Here is a 22,180-nt window from a genome sequence, read left to right as displayed (position 1 = left end):
GTCTAAAAATTGTGAGTTATCTGTTGCAACTCTTTATGGCTGATTTTTCGTGTTGTTGCGCATTTATCTACGTTTGTGTATATGTGTATATATAAATTTGTTGTATATTACCCTTTGGTTTAGCACTGCATTTAAATTGTTTTGAGACATATTTTAAATTTCATAGACTGGAAAACATTTATAACATTGAATCGGACAATCAACTACAAAATTTGATTTTAACTACATAACTTTATCCATAATTATTATTTATTTATGCTTCTACACTTCTGCAGTGTTTTGTATAATTTTTGGTGTAAACTTAGTAGTGTTGCCTTAGAATTGTGTGGTTTATACTCACAGCATATATATGTATGTATGTATGTATATGGATGTGTGTGGATAATAGTATGTACTTACATACATATGTACATATATAAAAAGTTGGCTGACAACCAATGGAAGTTAGCGGTTCTACTATGTGTTCATGTTTTCGGAAGTATTTTGCTTTTTGTGAATCAGATTATAAAAGATAAGCCAGACATAAGCATTGGATTGAAGTTGGCCCATTTCACTTTGCATCTTTTAGGCGCTACTTAAGGAGTATAATAAAAATGACTAAACAACTCAGCTTCGGCACATAGTATATCAGATCATACTTTCAACTTCAGATCTTGCTGGTGGGACCGTAAGTATCTGTTACGATAGTATAGTCCACATTGGGAAGAATTCCTTTAGATTTTGAGGTTTTAATTACGTCGACGGTAAAAATTAGCACTATAATCAATCATCCCTGGGCTAACCACTTTGGTAATACAATATAACAACAGTTTTGCCCTAATTTTCTTGTTCGACTTAGTGCTGTGTGTTGGGTGGGAAATATTCTTTGAGAATTAGTTATAAACTATATTTGTTTGGGATTTAATTTCATATTGCTTAATGAAATGTCTTTAAGTTTTCCAATTTGAAAATAATAAAAATAACAAAATAAAAGAGAAAATACCGGGTAAATGGATTAATAAAAATGTATTTTGAAGTATTTTTAAGCTTTGTTCAATGTGCAAATAACAGTACGGATATTAATGGATACAAACAATGTAATGACAATTTTGAAATGCTCACAATGCAATTCTGAAACAATTTCCTTTGTAAAGTTAAAGTAAGTTTTTTCACATTCAAATGTGTAATATGTATTTATGCAAGTTGTTGTTGTAAATGTTGTGCTTAATATTCCTGTGTGCTTGCGTGTGCGTGCGTGTGTATGGTGTTTTTCCGTGATGTGCTTTACTCCCGTTTACGATTATTTTGCCTGCTTCAGTATAAAAGTCCTTTGGATTTTAAAATTGCCATTTTAAACTCTTTTCATGCGATTGTTGTTGGAAACTTCTCTTCTCTCTGTTGATCATAAATATTTTACTTTCCCTTTGCCGCTGTCAATAGCTTGAATTTCGTTCACCATCCTTCTCGTGGTTTTCGTCGCCGCCTTTGTTTCCGGTCAGCTCCACCACTTGTCTTTAAATGTTGTTGGCATTTATTACTATTTAGCATGTCCATTGCTCAGCACTGCTGGCAAGACGTTTGCTTGTTGCACCACCGCATTGATCACTTCGATTTCTTTCTTCAAAAAAGCGCCACTCTCTTCGACACCGTTTACTAGCTTGTCAATAGTCTCGTTCCCGCTGCCGCTGCCGCTGCCGCCGCTTCCTGTTGTCACATTTGCACCGATTCCAACACGTTTGCGTAGGCCATCTTGTGATATGGGTATTGTGGGAAAGTCGCGATTGCGCATCAAATCGTTTTTCAACTCAACGATGCCGCTAACAGTTTCCGCTACAGTCTTATCAATGAATTCTTCAATGTTCTTTGTCTCCGTTCCGATCTTTTCCTTGATCTTATTGCCTAATTGGTCCATTTCGCACTCTTCGTGCTTCACACTGACCGCTTCGCGTGCGCACGCTACGGTGGGTAGCAGCGGTGCCGGTTGTGGTGCATTGAGGTTCGACTTTGTCGCTGGAGCACTGAGGTTTTCATAGTCGTCGTTGAGATCGTTACTATTGCCTTGAGGTATTTTCGCTGAGATGTCATTAAGAACGTCCTGTACAGCTGTGTTTGCCGCCGGCAATGAGACGGTGCTGAAGTGGTTGGACTTGATATCTTCTTCACTTGGGTTTTGTAGTTTTTGTGGGGTGCGTTCTCGGCGTTGTTCGCCGCGTATGTATTTGGGTAAAATAAAAATGGTAACCAGTGCAGCTATATGGAAACATAAATAATATTTCAGGTACAATCTAATGCTGCCCTGTAGTGAGAGTGAGAGAAGCAGAAAAGAAATTATTTCATTAGTTATGTGAGGTATTAAGGTATGATGCGTATAGAATGGACAAACGCTTATTATCAACTGCTTCGGATAAATTGAATTCAAAAGGTATCGGATAATAATGAAGGATGATTTCAATATCGAATAACTTTTCATTTGACCTTTTCAGTTTCGCGAAATTATGAACTTTCTTTTCTTTGGATAACAAGATACTATATTTTATTTCGGTTATATATATTTACCGAATTGTTTTCATTAAAAAAAAATTTGATTTCAAATAAATTTTAACGTCCTGACCATGAAGGTGTATTTTCAGAATTGTAATATTTACAGTTGCATGTTTTTTTTGTGTTTTGAAGTACATACCTACATGTACATAGAGCTTTCTTCTCGAACTTACCATGAATTCAAGCAGAACAAATGGGAATGTTGCATAACCCATTACTAGGCGAGTAGTTAGGCATGTGAGTATGTCATAGAACATACGCGTGAATTGAGTGCGCTGGAAGCGATGACGGAACATACGACGAGCCTACGAAAATGAAAACGCTTTTCATAATGCTGCTTGACACAGAAATTAGCTAAGGCACTTACCACGCGCGCAGCAGTTACCATCAGCGCACCGGTGGCGAATGTCACATAGTAACCAGGATAGAAACCGTGCCAGACCGCGCTCAAAGCGAATGTTAATACAGTACCGTATTTCCTCGGCACACGCTCATAAACAATGGTGCGCAACCAACGATTTGTGCCGCAGTTCCAATTGTTGATAGCGTCGCGCATATTTGTGGCAAACTGCAAAGAAAGGAAGATAAGTACTTTCGTTGCAGCAAGTGATGCCCAAAACATACCTCAAATCCGAGCACATTAATATTCGATATTAAGTCCCATTTGGAGTTGCCATCCTTATCGTATCCGGTGAAACCCAGACCCGAATTATTGCAAATGGCATCGGCTAGTAGCCATGCGTGATAATACTTAAAGCGTATGCATGATGTGGCCATCATGGCATACCAAAATTTGTACGCCATTGAGCTGGTATTTACAAAGTCATCCTCCTTCATGTTCTTAACGGGATACATTTTCACGAATTTCATAAATATAAATGCACACACCATACTGCCGATGACCTTCTTGATGACCGCCTTGACGGGGGAGGGCTCCAACACCAACTCTGATTTGCCATTATCTAAATTGCCCTGTGCAATAAGAAGGAAAATGGAAACATATGAATAATCACAAGATGTGCGCACAAATGTAGAAAGCTTTGTAATAAGATTATATGTCTACAGACAGATAGATATGCAGAAATGTGAAAATTTTATAACGTCTTCAGTAGTGGTCAGTACTTTCGGCAAAATAAGTTCTTACCGAAATTGAATATTTTCAAGAGTATCCAAATGACATTAGATTAACATGTAGATACGAGGCATTGTGAGTATTATACATTACGATACGTTGGACATGAAATCCGAACATATCAAAAGATAATGGGATACTATTTACCAGACAGTCTAAAAACCCCATGTCGTTTATTTGATAGAGTCTCCAGAATTAAATATATGTATATGATTGCTAGTTAGACCTAACCCTCAAAGGACACGTGTCATAATATTGGATCGCGAGGTATAGCATTCTGAGTGCACAAGTTTTGATATAAAAAAGGATGAAAAAGAATTCCGTACATTAAAGGACACCATTTTGTGGAGAAAAGGGCTGCTAATACCATGAAAAGGCTTGCTTGAGGGTCACCAATCAAAGGAAAATATTAAAATGGTAATTCTACCGAGGAATGAGTATTGTTTTTATAATATACGAACTTTTTAACCTGCTTGTAACTACAAAAAAGTTTGCAATATTTTGAGTAAAATAGACAATTTTTGTCAAGAACTTTTCACCATCGTTACTACAGTAGTCGTTGGCACTCACCAAATTTCACCGAACAAAACGTAAGTTCGAACAATAATATTATTCAATTGACGTACACCATGCATATATACAAAATTTGCATGCATTCCAAATGCGTGCGTGCTTGTTCTACTCACATTGGTTGATGGTCGCTTTAGGAGGTTGTAGCCTTCAACAAACTCAATGTAGTCTTTGTAGAATACCAATGGGCCCGCCAATAACCCTTGAAAGTGTAACACATATGAGAAATATTCGAGCGCCGAGGGAACCTTATAAATGGCGTGATATTGTTGTGCTTTTGTGAGGTCCTGCAATTGAAAAGCAAATTAGTAGTTGAAATTACTAAACAAATAAACATGTGAAATCATAGGCGGTATTATTCATAAAAATATCACTAAAGGAGACTAAATTTTCGCAGGTTCTCCACCCCTGTAGCCAAACTCACGCGCTACTGCTAACGCCATTGGCTGCCACTCATCGTGCCGTTAGTGCCTACTTATTGCTTTGTCGTAGTTTGTCAGTTTTTCGCACTCACCTTATGCTGACGCACAAAGCCGTCGTGTATGCTGAACGCTAAGCTTGTTACTTTTTGTGTAATTATCATTAGCGGACCGGTGATGTCCAGCGAGTAGGAGCCATAATCGTAGATCTGCCTAATCAGATGGATGCACAACAGGTATGTCATGGCGACGAGCATGACATTTCTGCAAATATACAGGGAATTGCATTAGTAAGAGAGCAGTAGTTAATAATTTAAATGTAAATTTGTAAAGCAAATGCAGATAAATGTAAATATTTAGCACTTGATGTTGACGAAATAAGGTTCATGCATATATCCTTACCGCTGCACCACCCGCGGATCCTGCGTACGTATCACAATGTAGCATACAGATGGAAGTCCTGCAATATGTATGGCTTGTGGACCAAAGCAGAAATAGCCAAATGCCAAGCCCACGGTTAACGCGAAAATGTGTCGCACATGGGCCGATACCCTGGAAGGATGCAGAATCGAGCGGAACAGAGAGGCCAGAAAAAGTGCGCCGATTTGACATATTAAAAAGTTAACCTGCAAAAATCAAAGAAAATACATTGTAATTATCACCTGTCGGTATACGCATACATATATTCTAATTAATGGGGCGTTGGACTTGGGGACTCAAAAATTGGTGGAGAGCTGTTTTCTGAATTGTTTGCCGTCGAATAGATCATAAAATGCAAAAGTAGATTAACAATTTAGCAAATTACCGCAATTAAATAAAGCATAATAAAGTAAAATTAAAACTGTAAGTGCGCTTTATATTTATGAGGGTATGTTAACATTGAATTTAACTGTAAATGAACCAACTGTACTTTTCAAAGTCCAAATTAAAACCATGAGTGGACTTTTGGGTCATTCACTCCAATATCGAACACACATATCCACGCACATAATCGTGAAACTCCGCCAAAAATGGAACTTCACTGAATCCAATAAATAAAAAGAGTTGCGTAAAGTTTTATAACAAGCCAAGAATGATAGAATACGCGATTACGCCAACCGCCATCTTGTGACGTACTCGTAATTCTTTTGAGCCGAGAAAAAGCAGAGGACAGCTTGCAAATTGTCAACAAAAAATTAATTTATTAGTTTATAGTAAACATTTTTTAGTGAAATTAATAGAAAAATGTAATGGGAATATACGTGGGTCATTTTCAAATAAATACATTTATCTATGGACAACATAATTGTCAAATATTTCGAGTATAAGACAAGACAATAATGGTCTAGAAGGAAATAACTAGACCCAATTAAATAATTCCGGGTGTAAAACGAAATGCCGACAATAAAATATTGAAATTTAGAATTCCGACAAATCTAAACACCGACAAATCAAGAAAAGGTGGCGTTGTTCGATCGAGGCCCTACGGCCTTAGGCCTCCGGCGACGAACACGCTCAGGATCATAATTCTTAATCAGTAGAATTCTCGTTTAGTGCTTCGGTAGAAAGGGGCGAGTTCCCTTTTTCTGTTCACAAAGTAAATACAGGGACACGATAAAGTATTTTTCACATGTCGGTATTTTAGTTTGAAATCCATTTTAATCAGGAGTGTGTCTGTATTCTTACTGGTACTGGTGATGCTCAATTACTTATTAACTCAAGTAAATGGATGTCATGGCTATAAAATGATAGCGATCAGTTAGTCGCATGCGATAAGAAGCAAATTTTCAATGATTCTAGAAATAAATATGATAACTGGTGGGGTTATCATCCCCGCGGCGGAAGGGAATTTCGGACGCATATTTCATATTCATATTTCTTATTTCTGCTAGAACTGTGTTAAACACGTAAACACTCATCAGAAAGTAATGAGATGAATTTAGCCCAACGAAAAACTTGTTCTGTTCGATTCTTACCTCAAGATATTCTTATAAAATATGTCTCCTTACTTCTTTATTAAAAATGAAAGTTTACACAATATGATTTCCGATTCTCCAAGATCACCTTGAACCACATGATCACTTGCTTAGATACAGTAACCTGTGCCCTCATTTCAAGATCATGACAAAGGGAGTGATAAATAGAATACGCGACCGGAAGCAAAATACTTTATACACACAGTTATCATCAATTACATATATAAATAAACTTGTCTGATAGCGATAATAATTGAATCGAATAGCTCTTGATTAAACTACGAGCCTAGAGGGAGGGAAGGGGGATTGTTTATTTAGATCAAAAGTTTGCACAGAAACTTTATTTCTAAATTTAATTGTTGAATAATTTGTTTTCATTCTTACTTACACATTTACAATCGCATATGCATGTCTGTGTTTGTAAGCATGCATATTTGTGTGCGCATTTGTTGGTGGCACATCACGCCACCCCAAATACCAATATAGATGTGGTCATCAAAACAAAGAGAAAACTCATTCGGAGGTTTCGTTATCAGCCAAATACAAAACGGCAGCGTACAATATATATACATATGTATGTACATATAGTACATATTAGAACCCAAGCCACTTTTGCGATAATCCGCAATATACATATGTATATATTGTATACTCTCTTCAGAGAAAAATGTTTAAATTTGCATGACGTTTTAATGTCAAGAGGGTTATCCCGATTATACTCCATATGTTTTCGTCTATAAAACTGCAGGTGTGAATGAAGTATAGCCAGCAAGTAAGATAGTTGCTTGTGAAAAAAGTGGGATAACCATCGAAACATTTATTATTGGGCTCAGTTTCAGTTTAAAAAAATCTATATTTATAGTAGATGTACCGTTAATTGTTGTACAGAGTGGCGCAAAAGTAATCCTCCTATCAGAAGATGCTATAAACTATAAACTGCTCCAGAACGCGGGTTATTGGTGACTATTAATTTGACCAATAATCGGTCGGTGACTTCGGCACAACGTGAACTTCGTCGCAGATTTCCTGGCGGTCCGACGCCTACTGGTGAAAAACTGCGATGTTTAGCCGCTCGCCTTGAAGAGACTGGCACAACACGAGATGCTTCCAGGCGTGGCAAAATGATGTCATGGAGGCGCCGTCGACATCGACCAGACGACGTGCTACGCAAATGGGTATCAGTCGACGGTGTTTACAGCGAATATTGGTAGGAGATTTGAAGATGTTTCCGTACAAAGTCCAGACGGTGCATCAGCTGTTAGCTGCTGACCGCCAATCGCGTCTAACGCTCAAGCCATCTTTAATCACCACCAAGAGGAAGATGATTTTTCATTAAAAATAATCGTGTGTGATGAGGCCCATTTCCATCTTAGCGAGTACGTAAATAAGCAAAATTTACGCGTCTGGGGCACTGAAAATCCACGTGTAACCCACGAAGAGCCATTACACCCGCTCAAAGTCACTGTATGGTGTGCGCTCCAGACTTCTTTTATTGGGCTTAATGAAGTCGCGGGTTTATGTCAACAAGCCTCAGACTCTTGCAGCTCTTAAAGAGAATATGCGTCAAGAATGTGAGGTCCTATCGCCGGAAGTTCTGGCCAAAGTGATGGAAAATGCCATAAAGAGGGCTCAAATGACAATCAACTGTGGCGGCGGCCATTTACATGATATCATATTCTCGACTTGATGTAAAAAAATTTAAAAGACCAAATAAAAATAATCCACATGCAGAATCAAAGTTTTTCATTTTTTAAAAAAATTACAGCCAAAAAACCGTAACCGGAAGGTTATTATTAATTGTTTTCTTCAAAAATTTGTTCGAGCTAATTAATGAAGAGTTTATGTCTGCCACAGCTATAGAAACGTTTCTGACGCGTGTTTTGATCTTATTTTACAAAATTTGTATATTTTTTTAATTCGAATGATCGAACTTGTGAACGAATAATAATACAACGTATAATATGAGAGATAATTCATAAATACCTAAGTGCGAAACTATCATGTATGGTAAATACACATGTAAATGAGAAAGCGTACATTCAATTAAGGCTTGTGAAGCTGATAACACTTTACTACTACATACATATGTACATAAGTATGTACATATGAACAGACAATACAAGAGCAAATATTGAATTTGAAGATGTCGATCGCCGCACATTACATATTCGCTCGCTGTACTTTTCTAGCTATTAAGGCGATGGGAGAGGGCTTGGCCCCCTTTTACCCCGGCTAGTCGACGCACACATACATAAATGCACACAATCACAACGTGACTCTATAAAAGCAAATCGAACAACAATAGCCAGGGAGAGGGAGGAGGAGCGCAATTGTATGCGCAGTTCGAGATTCTCATCTGCATTTCATTCCCGTGTGCATATAGGCACACATATGTACATACATACATATACTATCGGGTGATTTTTTAAGAGCTTGATAACTTTTTTTTTTAAAAAAAACGCATAAAATTTGCAAAATCTCATCGGTTCTTTATTTGAAACGTTAGATTGGTTCATGACATTTACTTTTTGAAGATAATTTCATTTAAATGTTGACTCATGTGGTTTCAACAAGATGGCGCTACATGCCACACAGCTCGCGATTCTATGGCCATTTTGAGGGAAAACTTCGGAGAACAATTCATCTCAAGAAATGGACCCGTAAGTTGGCCACCAAGATCATGCGATTTAACGCCTTTAGACTATTTTTTGTGGGGCTACGTCAAGTCTAAAGTCTACAGAAATAAGCCAGCAACTATTCCAGCTTTGGAAGACAACATTTCCGAAGAAATTCGGGCTATTCCGGCCGAAATGCTCGAAAAAGTTGCCCAAAATTGGACTTTCCGAATGGACCACCTAAGACGCAGCCGCGGTCAACATTTAAATGAAATTATCTTCAAAAAGTAAATGTCATGAACCAATCTAACGTTTCAAATAAAGAACCGATGAGATTTTGCAAATTTTATGCGTTTTTTTTTAAAAAAGTTATCAAGTTATTTAAATGAAATTATCTTCAAAAAGTAAATGTCATGAACCAATCTAACGTTTCAAATAAAGAACCGATGAGATTTTGCAAATTTTATGCGTTTTTTTTTAAAAAAAAGTTATCAAGCTCTTAAAAAATCACCCGATATATGTGTGAACATATACGGTAGAGCGACAATTAATAATAAAAAGTGCAAAGCGCGAAAGTGAATGGAAAACTTTTTAGTGTTGCAATATAAATGTTAGAGGCCTGACAATGTGAAGGGAAGAGAACAATGAATGAATTGTTCGCTTTTCACCTGAATTCCTAAAATTTTCAAAATATTTGCGCAATTTCAGTATCATGAAAGTAGAAAGTCGAGATTCGAAGTTCCATTGAAAGCGGATGACTCCGTCACCCTGAAAGTGTGAGCTCTCAAGAATAAAATTCTTAATCCATCGAATTTTTTTAAATACATTTTACGAGCACCAAAACTCTTTTACACGATAACCAAGTGTTTCATAATGGAAAATCTTCAATGAGCAATTTTGCAGAAAGAGAAAAGGGCAGAAGGCAAAGGAATTTCATTTTCTGATATTTTATGTAAAACCAATTTTGGTGCCAATTTAGCATGCAACCAGCTCGTGCTCGCCGCGAAGGCGAAGGCGGTACATGTAACTTTTTATAAATATTTATGCACTCGTATGTTTGTATGTGTATGCATGTACTCTTCTTATGGCGCGCTACAAAGCTGCATGTGTTTGGGAAGTGCGCAGCAGGCAGGAAGCGAGAGAATAGCTGTCAAATCTGAACCATTTTATGGCATTTGGAGAGCTGTTGCCGACAGTCACATGAACTAGCAGCAGCTGTCTTGGGGAAAAAGTTGGTAATTCATTATTATTGGCGAAATCCAATTGATGTATCAGTGAAAGCTATAACCGGAGGGATTGGTTAACTGGAACTAACTCAAACAAAAAGGCGGAACTAGCTGAAAGGTTAAAGCCAAAACAAGTTAAAGGTTAAACTGGATAAGTCCATTTCAACAAGATTCTCTTGAGGCGAATTTTTTACCCGCAACACCTTTCGCAAGAACAGACAGTAATCACCAGATAGTGGCAGGTGCGGACATAAAAATTACCGAAACCAAAATCGCACCTGATCATCGAGATCATAAACACTAGTCACTGTCTGAGAAGTTTTTGAATACCGTGTAGAGCTTGTAGTTACAATGCGAGATATAGGCCCATCTACTAGAAAAATAACGGATTTATATTTACTACATTTTGTATTTACATGGATACGAATTTTCAATCTGCTTTGAAGCACTTCTTAACCTAAAATAGAACATACTTGTGTATTCCGGCTAGATTTTTTTTATTTTCTCGTTGAAAAGTGATCGCCAGTGGGCTTAAGGAATTGTGAAATTAAAGTAAGCTTTTCAGTAAATAAATAAATATGTTTAGTATTCGTATTACCACCTCTTTGCTATTATTAATTTATGCAATTACAATTACTCAGCTAGCTCTTCGAATGCACTTGGGACGCACTCACCTATACTCATACTTACTTAAATTTGCCTAGTATTGCTTAGAGATATCCAACTAAAAATGATTGGCCTTCAAAAGCGCTCGACTTCGTTTAATAATCATCGCCTTTAAGTAATTCCTCGCATTTTTTTTGTTGGAAAAAACTAATATTTAAATTAGGTGCTATTTTTGCACATTGAACGCTGTTTGAAAACGCCGCACATGCATTCTGGTTGGTCAGTCAACTGCTGAACCGAAGAATGTTTAATGTTCTCGTCATAGAAGTGTCACTATAAGGATTATAGCGACCGACATTGTTTAAAAAATTATAGCGTTAAAGAAGCCGAGATCGACATTTTTAAAATTTTCGAACTTTCAGTTGACTCAGATGCTTACATACATTTTAATGAAATTGAGAGAGCATACTTTTCTAAAGACAGTGTATCTTTGTACCCAAAATGAATAAAATCTAACAAACCATATGCCCCGGCTTTGATCGTGTAAAGTGGCAAGACCATGATATATTCGGCTACACCGGAACTAAGCCGCTTCCTTACTTGTTTTACGTTTATGGTTTTTACATTACTGTAAATCTTAATATATTTTGATTCGTCACTTTTAATTGCGAAATAAAACCCTTTCATTTAAATAGCACACGGACTAATTATTTTGCGATTAGATGGCTATATAGGTACATATGTATGTACATATATACATACATATTAGACTTAAACTTAGCGTTTGCAGTAATGACTTATTTCCAGTTCTAATATTTGTAGTGAATATCGAGCCAGAACATTATTGATGAACATTATTATTGGTTAAAGAGAAGGAGCTGAGCATGGTGAGGAAAATTATTAGGTAGTGATTAGCTTGAACAAACTTTTAAGTGTTGCTATGTTTTACCACTTTGGAAAAGAGTCAGCTACAGCAATGTGACTTAACCTCACAGGGACACCTATTCCCCGCTTTACACCTGTACAAGGCATATCAATCAGCTGCGTTAATTCAAATTATACATTAAGGGCTGCCACTTCTAGCGAAAGCCAATTGAATTTTAACAAATAATTGATTAGTCAGTGTTCTTTGCAAAAATAAATTGAAAAAAGACTATTTACGTATGCAAATATGACGAATATTCGTCCAACATGCATGACGGTGACGATGATGTAAGCAAATGCAGTGAAGCCATGACAAAAAATTAGCAAAACAAACAAGGCAGAGTAATTAAATTACAAACGAATGGCTTTGAACGTGAAGTGAGAAATATTTCATTGACAAAACCACATTAAACAAAATAATTGTTTCCATACCAAAACTTGATTTCGGTCAATCAGTTTGAATGACAGCTATATTACAAAGTAGCTCGATCTATATTTGTTCGGAAATTGTACCGTTACCTTGGACAAAAATACATGCCAAATTTCGTGAAGAAATCTCGTTAACTAAACATGTTTTCTAAGCCAGCACCTGATAAGGGTATAAAAACGGAAAAAAAGTTGTAGAAACATAAAATAATGCTTCTTCTTAAATATAAGAGGTTATAATAAAAGATAATTATCCAGGAGTCAAATTTGGAAAAACTCAATCAGCCATTTTATTAATGTAGCCGAGTTTTCATTTTAATTAGAACTTCGATATGTGAATAACTATGTATGTTTGAACTTATATGTACCTACGTAAGTAAAGAGTTGACAAAACTGGTCTGACACGTTTAACCAAAGGCCCAATTTTACGTGCATGACATTGAAGTGATCCAACTCTGTTGACGGCAACCACACACATGAGCTTCTTTCTAACATACTAGCATTCTGCGAGGCGACAACATTAGCATTCCTCGCACACATCTCTGCTTTCGTATAAATATGTAGATATGTATATAGTTATGCTTGACTGTTGACAGTGATCAGCTGGCCTCCTCCCACAATCCCAAACATTAATATTGGAGTGAATGCTCTTCTTACTTTGTATTTTTATACTCTCGCAACAATGTTGCTAAGGAGAGTATTATAGTTTTGTTCACATAACGGTTGTTTGTAAGTCCTAAAACTAAAAGAGTCAGATATAGGGTTATATACATATACCAAAGTGATCAGGGTGACAAGTAGAGTCGAAATCCGGATGTCTGTCTGTCCGTCCGTCCGTCTGCCCGTCCGTGCAAGCTGTAACTTGAGTAAAAATTGAGATATCATGATGAAACTTGGTACACTTATTCCTTGGCTCCATAAGAAGGTTAAGTTCGAAGATGGGCAAAATCGGCCCACTGCCACGCCCACAAAATGGCGGAAACCGAAAACCTATAAAGTGTCATAACTAAGCCATAAATAAAGATATTAAAGTGAAATTTGGCACAAAGGATCGCATTAGGGAGGGGCATATGTGGACGCAATTTTTTTGGAAAAGTGGGCGTGGCCCCGCCCCCTACTAAGTTTTTTGTACATATCTCGGAAACTACTATAGCTATACCAAACTCTACAGAGTCGTTTTCTTCAGGCATTTACATATACAGTTCAAAAATGGAAGAAATCGGATAATAACCACGCCCACCTCCCATACAAAGGTTATGTTTAAAATCACTAAAAGTGCGTTAACCGGCTAACAAAAAACGTCAGAAACACCAAATTTTACGGAAGAAATGGCAGAAGGAAGCTGCACCCAGGCTTTTTTAAAAATTGAAAATGGGCGTGGCGTCGCCCACTTATGGACCAAAAACCATATCTCAGGAACTACTGGACCGATTTTAATGAAATTCGGTATGTAATATTTTCTTAACACCCTGATGACATGTACGAAATATGGGTGAAATCGGTTCACAACCACGCCTTCTTCCAATATAACGCTATTTTGAATTCCATCTGATGCCTTTTCTGTATAATACGAGTATATACATTAGGAACCAATGATGATAGCGGAATAAAACTTTACAAAAATACGGTATTTGAAAAATATGTAAATGACGTATAATGAAATCTCGATTATCACTTTATCATGCGAGAGTATAAAATGTTCGGTGACACCGGAACTTAGCCCTTCCTTACTTGTTATTTATTATAATTTACTGAAAGTAAACTGAAAGATATGATTGACAGTGCTGACAATCAAAAGTAAAACATTTTAACAATTTTAGCACGCTGCCAAAGGGTTAATACAGGCTTGCCATCCATAAGTCCATCCATAAATTCACTCACTCATTGTATAGTGAACAAATGAAACTCAGTGTCTTTCTATGCAATAGCACGGCAGTAAAAACCGCAAAACCACTTCAACAGGTGCTTTCGTCTCGCTTGACCGGCCAGCTCAGCTGGGCTACCAACGCGGCACTAGCCACTTCTCCAAACAGGCCGCTTAATTGTAGCAATCGAATTTGGAAAATGTGGAATGTGTGCCTACTCGTTCATAAAAAGTTGCAAGTGTTTAACTATATTTGCTAAGTGGGTCAGTTATTCGAGTGCGAGTTTACCAGCCAACTGTTCTAATTAGAGTTTGACGCGCCGCACACACACTTTGAGGGTGTTCTAACAAATTACATTGGGAGGCGATGAAAAATACGACCGAAGTGGGTAATCACTATGTGCAAATGGAAGTGGTCTTGCGAAAAAAACAAAAAATTTAAGCCAGCTGTTCGGTCTTAGGTTCATATGGAGCTATATACATTTTATAGACAGAGTTACTTTCTTGCCAATGCCAAGAAAATAAAAATATATTTGCAATTCAATAGGTTTTTCCCCGAGCTTTTAATACTTATATAGAAAACTCAAAAGCGGACAGACGGCGTTATTATGAGCGTATTAAGCTCTCAGAACTAAATGAATACTTCTCAACGAATTAAAAATTGGTGATAATTTTGGCAGAGCCAAAATGAAGGGGAAGTCACAACAACTACCCAGTCACGCCACTCTTTTAAAAGAAGCGATTCGCAATCATGAATGAGCCTTGAGGACTACGAGGAAAGTGGATTTAAATATGCGAGCAGACGATTACTATTGTCTGCAATTTAAATTTTAGCCAAGCAAGCGATTCGGTTCATGTATGATACATATGTCAAGTATAGTTACATAATTTAGTCACTTTTTGCAAACACTGCGAATAATGGCAGAACGAACAGACATTGTTATTATTTTACGAGTATTACGCACAACAGAGGGCACAAAAGATTGTTTTCAAGTTGAAGTTACTTGTGACTTTGGTATTTAAGGCAAATTGTTGGGAGACAATGAAATACGGCTTAAGTTGTGGTAGTGTTATATGGAAACAATCTAATTTTCTAATCTCCTGGGGCACGATTTGTCAACCAGTGTGTTTACAGCAGCTGTTTATGTCAGTCGACTTCAGTAGTGTTTGTCGAATTTTACAAAAATGTTTAACGTATTGTGTTAAATTTTGACCAAACACTCAACAAATAGCATTGAGCAAGCACCGTATTCACCTGATTTAGCTCCATGTGACTTCTGGCTATTCTTGAAACTCAAAGAACCGCTCCGGGGAAACCGTTTTGAGTTAATTGAAGACGTCAAAACAAATTCGACGCGAGAGCTGAGGTCGAATGACATAAACAGCTGCTGTAAGCACGCTGGTTGACAGATCGCGCTAATTTTTGGCATCGTAATTAAGGACAGTTGTACCAACCTAGGAAAAAAATTAACCTGTTTTCCATATAAACGGGAGATTTAAATGAAGAATACCCCGATACTTTCTAAACAGGGTGTATATACATAACGGGTTTTAGAAAGATAATAATAGATCGACTGAACATTTAAAGTAAACAAAAAAAAAAACATTTAACATAAAGAAGAAAAAAATGTAATACTCTTCCAACCCTAAAAACATAAAGTTAAATAATAAACGTAAAAGCCAATGGCTTATGGACTGTGGATGCTTTTCTGCTTCTGGTATGGTACGGCGGTTCATCGTATTCATAATACAAGAAATCGGTTCATCTATAGAAATTATCCGTAAAGCCATGTGGTGAGAAAGAAATGCAAATAAAATTTAGGGGTTCGTACTTCAAATGTTCAAAAAAGCGTCACGAAATTGTTAAAAAGCGCATTGATCGCACATTTATGTCATAAATATATAATATTTTTATACAAACCTATGAGACAAATTGTGAGGCCTCAGAAAATTAGAGGTAAAGATGCAGGATCCAATTTTTTTTGAAAATGTTTTGTACGACACTATATGAGGATATCATATTTGCTAAACTTTCAATTGATGGTTAGTCTAACGTAATACTTCCAATGCAAAATGAAACAAGAAAAAACGTTAACTTCGGCTGCACCGAAGCTAATATACCCTTCACATAGGGTTACCAGATCGGTCCAGCGAAAAATCAGTACGTCTCCATCAAAAAAGCAAAAAAAAAAGTAAAAGGAAAAGGAGCAGGGTACAGATGGATCACAAATTCCAGCGTCTCAAATGGGTAGAATTTATTTATCTTCCAGCATTGAAAAATTTACATTTTTTTGGTCATATTTTTTGGCACTGCCGATTGCTTTTAGCATATCAACATTTTCAATTTTCATTATATACTTATGGAAATCGTTGCATGGCATGTTCTTATAATTACTATATATTTAGTGACAATCATGTTGCGAACATTTTCAACAAGGAGACGATGGCGTTCATCACTCCATTAGAAATTGATCAGAGAGAAAATTCTTTCACAATTAGCATTATGTCCGGGAATAGAAGAATACTGCGCAATTTTCAAAATTTCAGAAAAGGAATCAATGTTTGAATTCTCTTTAAAAAATGCACAAATCTGGTAATTTGAAGTTTGTGAAAAAAATTTTATAGAATCTTCGTCTTTCTCTTTTTTCTTTTCTATAAAATTGTTCAAATTCACCAATTGATCAATTATCTTCTCTTCATGGATATGAACATTTTTTGATTCAAGAAATTGCATTGTTTGCACAACTTCTTCATATCGAACCTCTTTTGATGTGCGATCAAATTTCAACCATTGGAAAACTTTTAATTGACAAAGATGAAGTCCATTTCAACAAGTATTCAAGAGCTTCCTGATAAACACTGACGGTTCTTTCATGGAAATCAAGGCATTCCTTTTCTTTTCCTTCTGATTTCAAAGTGTCAAGATTTGAAAGTAGAGTAAGAGGCAAAAACTTGTGCTTGATTCTCTCGCGCAAGGAATTAGCAACGGATTCAATGATTAAATTAATTTAAAGAACACTTTTGCCTTCGCTTTCTATTGATGCTATTTTACATTGAAAATTTAACATAAATTAGTGGACAAACAAAAGATAGCTTTCAGCCAAATCATCAGAAAATAAATTTTCCATAAATTTTGCAGGTTTTTCGATTGATAAAAGGTAAGCTTTTAATGCTTTTTAAACTAAGCCATCGAGTCTTGCTGTGTGAAAGTAAAGGTTGATATTGAATAACAGTATCGAAAGTCTCAATAAAGATCGATATATTTTGTCTCTTTTCATCCGCTTATAAATCGTTCGGTGCGTTTATCGAATGCGCGTGTGTGTATCCAATAAAATTGGATAAATTTGCGAAAAAAGGCGTTTGCGCCAAAAATCAGTACACTTCATTGAAAAATCAGTACACTTCATTGAAAAATCAGTATATCAGTACGGGGGTCTAAAAAATCAGTACATCTGGTAACCCTACCTTCACAGGTGCATTTCTTTTAGTAGCTATGTGTACAGTTTGTATGGAAGCTACATATATGCTATAGTAATCCGATCTGAACAATTTTTTCGGAGATTATGTTATTACCTTAGGATACCACGTCAAATGCGAAAGTTTTCCATACAAGCCCTTGATTCCGATCGTTCAGTTTGTATAGCAGCTATATGCTATAGTAAGCCGATCTGAACAATTTCTTCGTATATTACATTATTATCTTAGAAAATAAACTGTGCCAACTTTTGTGAAGATACATTGTTATATCTGAAAGTTTTCCTTACAAGAACTTGATTCCGATCTTTCAGTTTGTATGGCAGCTATATGTTATCGGCAGTTCCGACAACTAGCAGCTTCTTGAAGAGAAAATGACGTTTGCAAAATTTCAAAACGATGTCTTAAAAACTGAGGGACTAGTTCGTATATGTATATACAGACAGACGGACATGGCTAAATCGACTCATCTCAACATACTGATCATTTATATATGTATATACTTTATAGGGTCTCCGACGCTTTCTTCTGGGTGTTACACACTTCGTGACAAACTTAATATACCCTGTTCAGGGTATAATGATCAGTTAATAATTGCGCATCCAAGCAATTAAGAAATTCTTTGGATCGTTGCAATAAAGAATAATGCTCAGCCATTTCGGCGATGATCGCAAAATTAGATGCTGATTTCAATAAATCCACACTTAATATGGTCAGTCGGAAATATGTACATACATATGTATAGATGTAAATGGTCGGAATCCATACATAATTGTCCATACACATGTGCGGTACTGCCGTAAACAAGTTCTAGGCAAGACAATTACTTTTTCATATACATATTTATGCATGTGAGTATGTATGATACATATGAACATATGTAATCGTTGTTTTGAATTTTGTAAAAATATAATTCCTTTTGAAGGTAAATCTAACTAAGCGTCTATTTGTATGTGTATGTGTAATGTGGAAATCGGTTGGAACCTTTTGAAGAGAGACCTTGATCAATAGCTGCGCAATTTATTAATTTTTTAATTTATGTATATATGTACGTATGTTTATGTACATATGTACATTCGTATGTGTGTATGCACATATTTCAAACATTTATGACATCAGACTTAATCAAATAAAATCATAAGCCTTTGTATACAATTCGGAAATTGTTTTATAATAAAAAAAAATGAAAACATTTGTAATAATCGGGGTATGCTGTTCTAAAATTTACCCAAAAAAAGGATTGCTGTATTATACATTATTTTAATATAGTTGAGGACTAATTCTTCTAAATTACTCGCCACAATTCAGTGGCTTTACATTTTTCAAAATGGAGTCAAAAAGGACTTAAATTTTTGTAACGTTCGGGATATATAATTTTCTATAAATAGGGAGAAGAATGAGTGCTTCATCAGGACACACATATCGATAGTGACTTGACAGAAACCCTGGGAACTTGGTTGAGACGTTCTTATCGTTCACCATACAGCAGCTGAACCTGGCACCACCTGTTGATTACTACCCGTACATTTTGCCTCAAAGCAATACAACATCCTCAAATCAAAAATTATTTAAATATCCTATTATCGCATAAGAAAAATGGATACCGAAAAACGAACTTTTCACAAAGTTGCAAGTAATCAAGAGTGTGATTTGAATACGTATCTTAATATTTTCAAAGGAATTTACCATTGTCGCCATGATTTCATTTCATTATTTAATAGAAATACTCTTCTTCTTTGCTTAACAATAATTCAGCAAAATTAAATGTAATTTTACGATAATTTAGTACAAATGCCTGTGGGCGAAAGGCCATAACTTCGAACTCGAAGTGCCAAATTCATAAATTGAAGCTAGCAAGTAGTACACAACTGTCCACAAGCTGCGCAAATGATAAAAAAATTACACAATCAGACAAAGTATGCAGCTGACAAAGCAATAAGTTAGTTAAATTATTAGTAGGTGAACGAAGATTTGCATCGTGGGTAATATGTTACAACAGTGATGCTAACAAAATTATTCAAATCTTTGGTTAGATATAAATGGAAAGAATGTACATCTGTTGTTACATACGCATACATATGTATATGTACATATGTAAGTATAAAATTGTGAGCGTATGCATTCTTCATGGCAAACCGCGTATAAAAATAGAAGCATGGAAAGTGAAATAAAAACAAATATACACACAAATAAGGTGCAGTTTAGATCATCGACACCGAGAAGCACCTTAGTGTGACAAACAATGCGGGCAGATTTGTAGCTGGGGGTGGCGCACATCTCATTGCTAGTGACAGCAATAATTTCTTTAGATATATGTACATATGTACATACATACGTATATATTCTATCACCTCCATTTCCCATATTTTTGCAATGTTAGCTGACACAATCGTATATATAATAAATGTGAATGTACTCTTGAGAGGGCCCACAAAAGCGGCTGCGAATGTGAGTGTGATCTCCGAGTATCTAACGACCCTCAAAGTAACAGACATGAGAACGCTATAGAGTAATGTTTGTAACTTTGAAACAGGCATGGAGTTCCTATGTAATTCGTCATACATCATCGTCACCGGTACGTGCACAACATGACTCCGTTCGGCATTACCCATCCAAATCTTTTATTTGTTATATTTTTTTATAATTATTCATGCAACATTATTGCAAGGAAGAGGTCAAAGTGTTAAATAAAGTGGATAATCTGAACAATTGTCATTGAAATTATGTTCCTAAGACTTTCAATTTGCTACCATATGTTAATATAGCATCATTTAAGCAAGCGTAAAATAGTAAACCTAGATAAGTATATCAAGTTTAGAGCATGAATACCACTGCTCAATCACATCTATAGATGTCAGCAATAAACATCGCATGCATAGCATAATTACTGATAAGGAGGTACATAATTCAATGGCAATGCGGTCTTTCAAGAATTAGTTTCTTGTTTCACTGTGTGGAGTTTACAGGTATATCTACAGGTTGTACATCAAGAAAATAGTACATAATAAATAATAATAGCTTTCATCATTTTCATCTCAAAGCCCATACTTACCAAGTCTACTGATAAGCCACATATATCTGCCAACCAAGTGAAGGCCCGACTGCCTTGATAGTTGTCATTATCTATGAATTTAGGCGATTCTAGCATTTCGCTGCCAGATTGCTAACACGTCGACGTCGCTTCTTATATAATTTTTTTTTATTTCTTAACTATCACTTTTCATTCAATATAAACCTGTAGAAAAAATTAATTAAAATTAATATCAGTAGCAATATATGGTCAGAATTTAACACGCGATCACGGTAACAGTTTAAGTACATAGATATCTATATGGGGTTGTGTAAATTTTTACAATTTTTAAAATTTTCATACAAGAAATTTTTGCTGTTTTACACATTTTTTTTTTATAAATAATTGTAGCTTCTTTTCATTTAAAAAATTTATTTTTCACCTTTTCGTATTGCTTGAACACTTCGACATATTTGGCTCACAAACACAACCACATTAAATATATTTCATTTTATTTCATATATTGCACAAATTTATAATTTGTTGATTTCATTCAGACATTCACAATAACAAAAATAAGTTAGCTTAAGGAAAGTATTGCTACGATAGGGAGTGGGTGGGTAAGTCAACATCTAGAACCGACTAACATTGTGCAAATACTATATATGTACATACATTTTTAAATATATACATATGTACATATACGTATCAAGAATTTTATATGCTGACATTTAAGGCGTTAATGAGTAGGAACGACTTCTTGCTATAGAATTGTTCTTAGTAGTAAGTAACTCGCCAAGTTTCTTTTTCACAGCTCTTTTTATTCACAGAGAAATATATATTTATTTAGCTAAATTTTCACCTTTCAACACAATTTTAATTTTCGCACAATAATTGTACTTTATTTCACCTCCACGACTCAAAATAAACTAATTCTCAGATAATTTTAACAAAGCCAACGACGAGTAATTGCGGCGAAAGCAATGAAGATGGAGAATGACGTACAGAGGTGAATTTGACAACTGTCATATCGCGTTGCCAACTTCTTTTTATGTTTTTAAACTTATAAACGAAATTAAACGCCGAAAATAGCGGTCATTTAAATGCTTTGATCAATCCAAGTGAATTACCTTAAATAGGTACCAGCAAAAATATTTAGCGTAGATTTCTTTGGTTTCTAAGTATTAAAAATAAAAAAGAAAAAATAGTTAAAGACGCTTGAATATTTAAAAATTAAAGTCTTATTGTGATAAAATAAAATATATTAATATAGTTACTAAATGGCTGATGAACTCATTGCAATTGAAAGATTAATGTCTCGAGGAAGACCGTTGTAAGTAGTACTGTTTCTATACTTAATGTATTGCTTTTATATAATTGGTATTACCTTTAATATAGCTTTAGTTTTCTTTCAACAGTACTATAAAAGCTCGTTTCAT

At 35.7% G+C, this 22,180-nt stretch overlaps 1 protein-coding gene across 2 annotated transcripts; it reads right to left on the bottom strand.

The window, feature by feature from the left end:
- Positions 1–990: 990 nt before the first annotated feature.
- On the bottom strand, positions 991–21,706 carry LOC126755421 (lysophospholipid acyltransferase 6). Of its 2 annotated transcripts, none has more exons than XM_050467974.1 (9): positions 21,604–21,706; positions 20,784–20,966; positions 5,044–5,267; positions 4,737–4,905; positions 4,339–4,509; positions 3,145–3,492; positions 2,888–3,088; positions 2,694–2,825; positions 991–2,275 (listed from the first exon to the last, which is right to left on the bottom strand). In XM_050467974.1, the coding sequence occupies exons 2-9, from the start codon at positions 20,877–20,879 to the stop codon at positions 1,517–1,519; spliced, it is 2,100 nt and encodes a 699-aa protein (XP_050323931.1). In that variant the 5' UTR covers positions 20,880–20,966; positions 21,604–21,706; the 3' UTR covers positions 991–1,516. The 2 variants fall into 2 exon arrangements, with proteins under 2 accessions (XP_050323931.1, XP_050323932.1); XM_050467975.1 differs by lacking the exon at positions 21,604–21,706 and adding an exon at positions 21,184–21,420.
- Between the last annotated feature and the right edge of the window lie 474 nt (positions 21,707–22,180).

Source organism: Bactrocera neohumeralis, chromosome 4 (assembly GCF_024586455.1).
Source record: "Bactrocera neohumeralis isolate Rockhampton chromosome 4, APGP_CSIRO_Bneo_wtdbg2-racon-allhic-juicebox.fasta_v2, whole genome shotgun sequence".
Classification (NCBI taxonomy): Eukaryota; Metazoa; Arthropoda; class Insecta; order Diptera; family Tephritidae; genus Bactrocera; species Bactrocera neohumeralis.
This window is presented reverse-complemented; position numbering and strand designations above follow the sequence as displayed.

What these genes read in the sequence shown, in the direction of transcription:
- LOC126755421 (XM_050467974.1), bottom strand. Translation starts at nt 20,879, where the DNA reads ATGCTAGAATCGCCTAAATTCATAGATAATGACAACTATCAAGGCAGT. An exon ending in TTAATGTGCTCGGATTTGAG is followed by an intron (nt 3,089 to 3,144) that starts GTATGTTTTGGG and finishes CTTTCTTTGCAG; the next exon opens with TTTGCCACAAATATGCGCGA. An exon ending in TTGTTCTGCTTGAATTCATG is followed by an intron (nt 2,276 to 2,693) that starts GTAAGTTCGAGA and finishes CTCTCACTACAG; the next exon opens with GGCAGCATTAGATTGTACCT.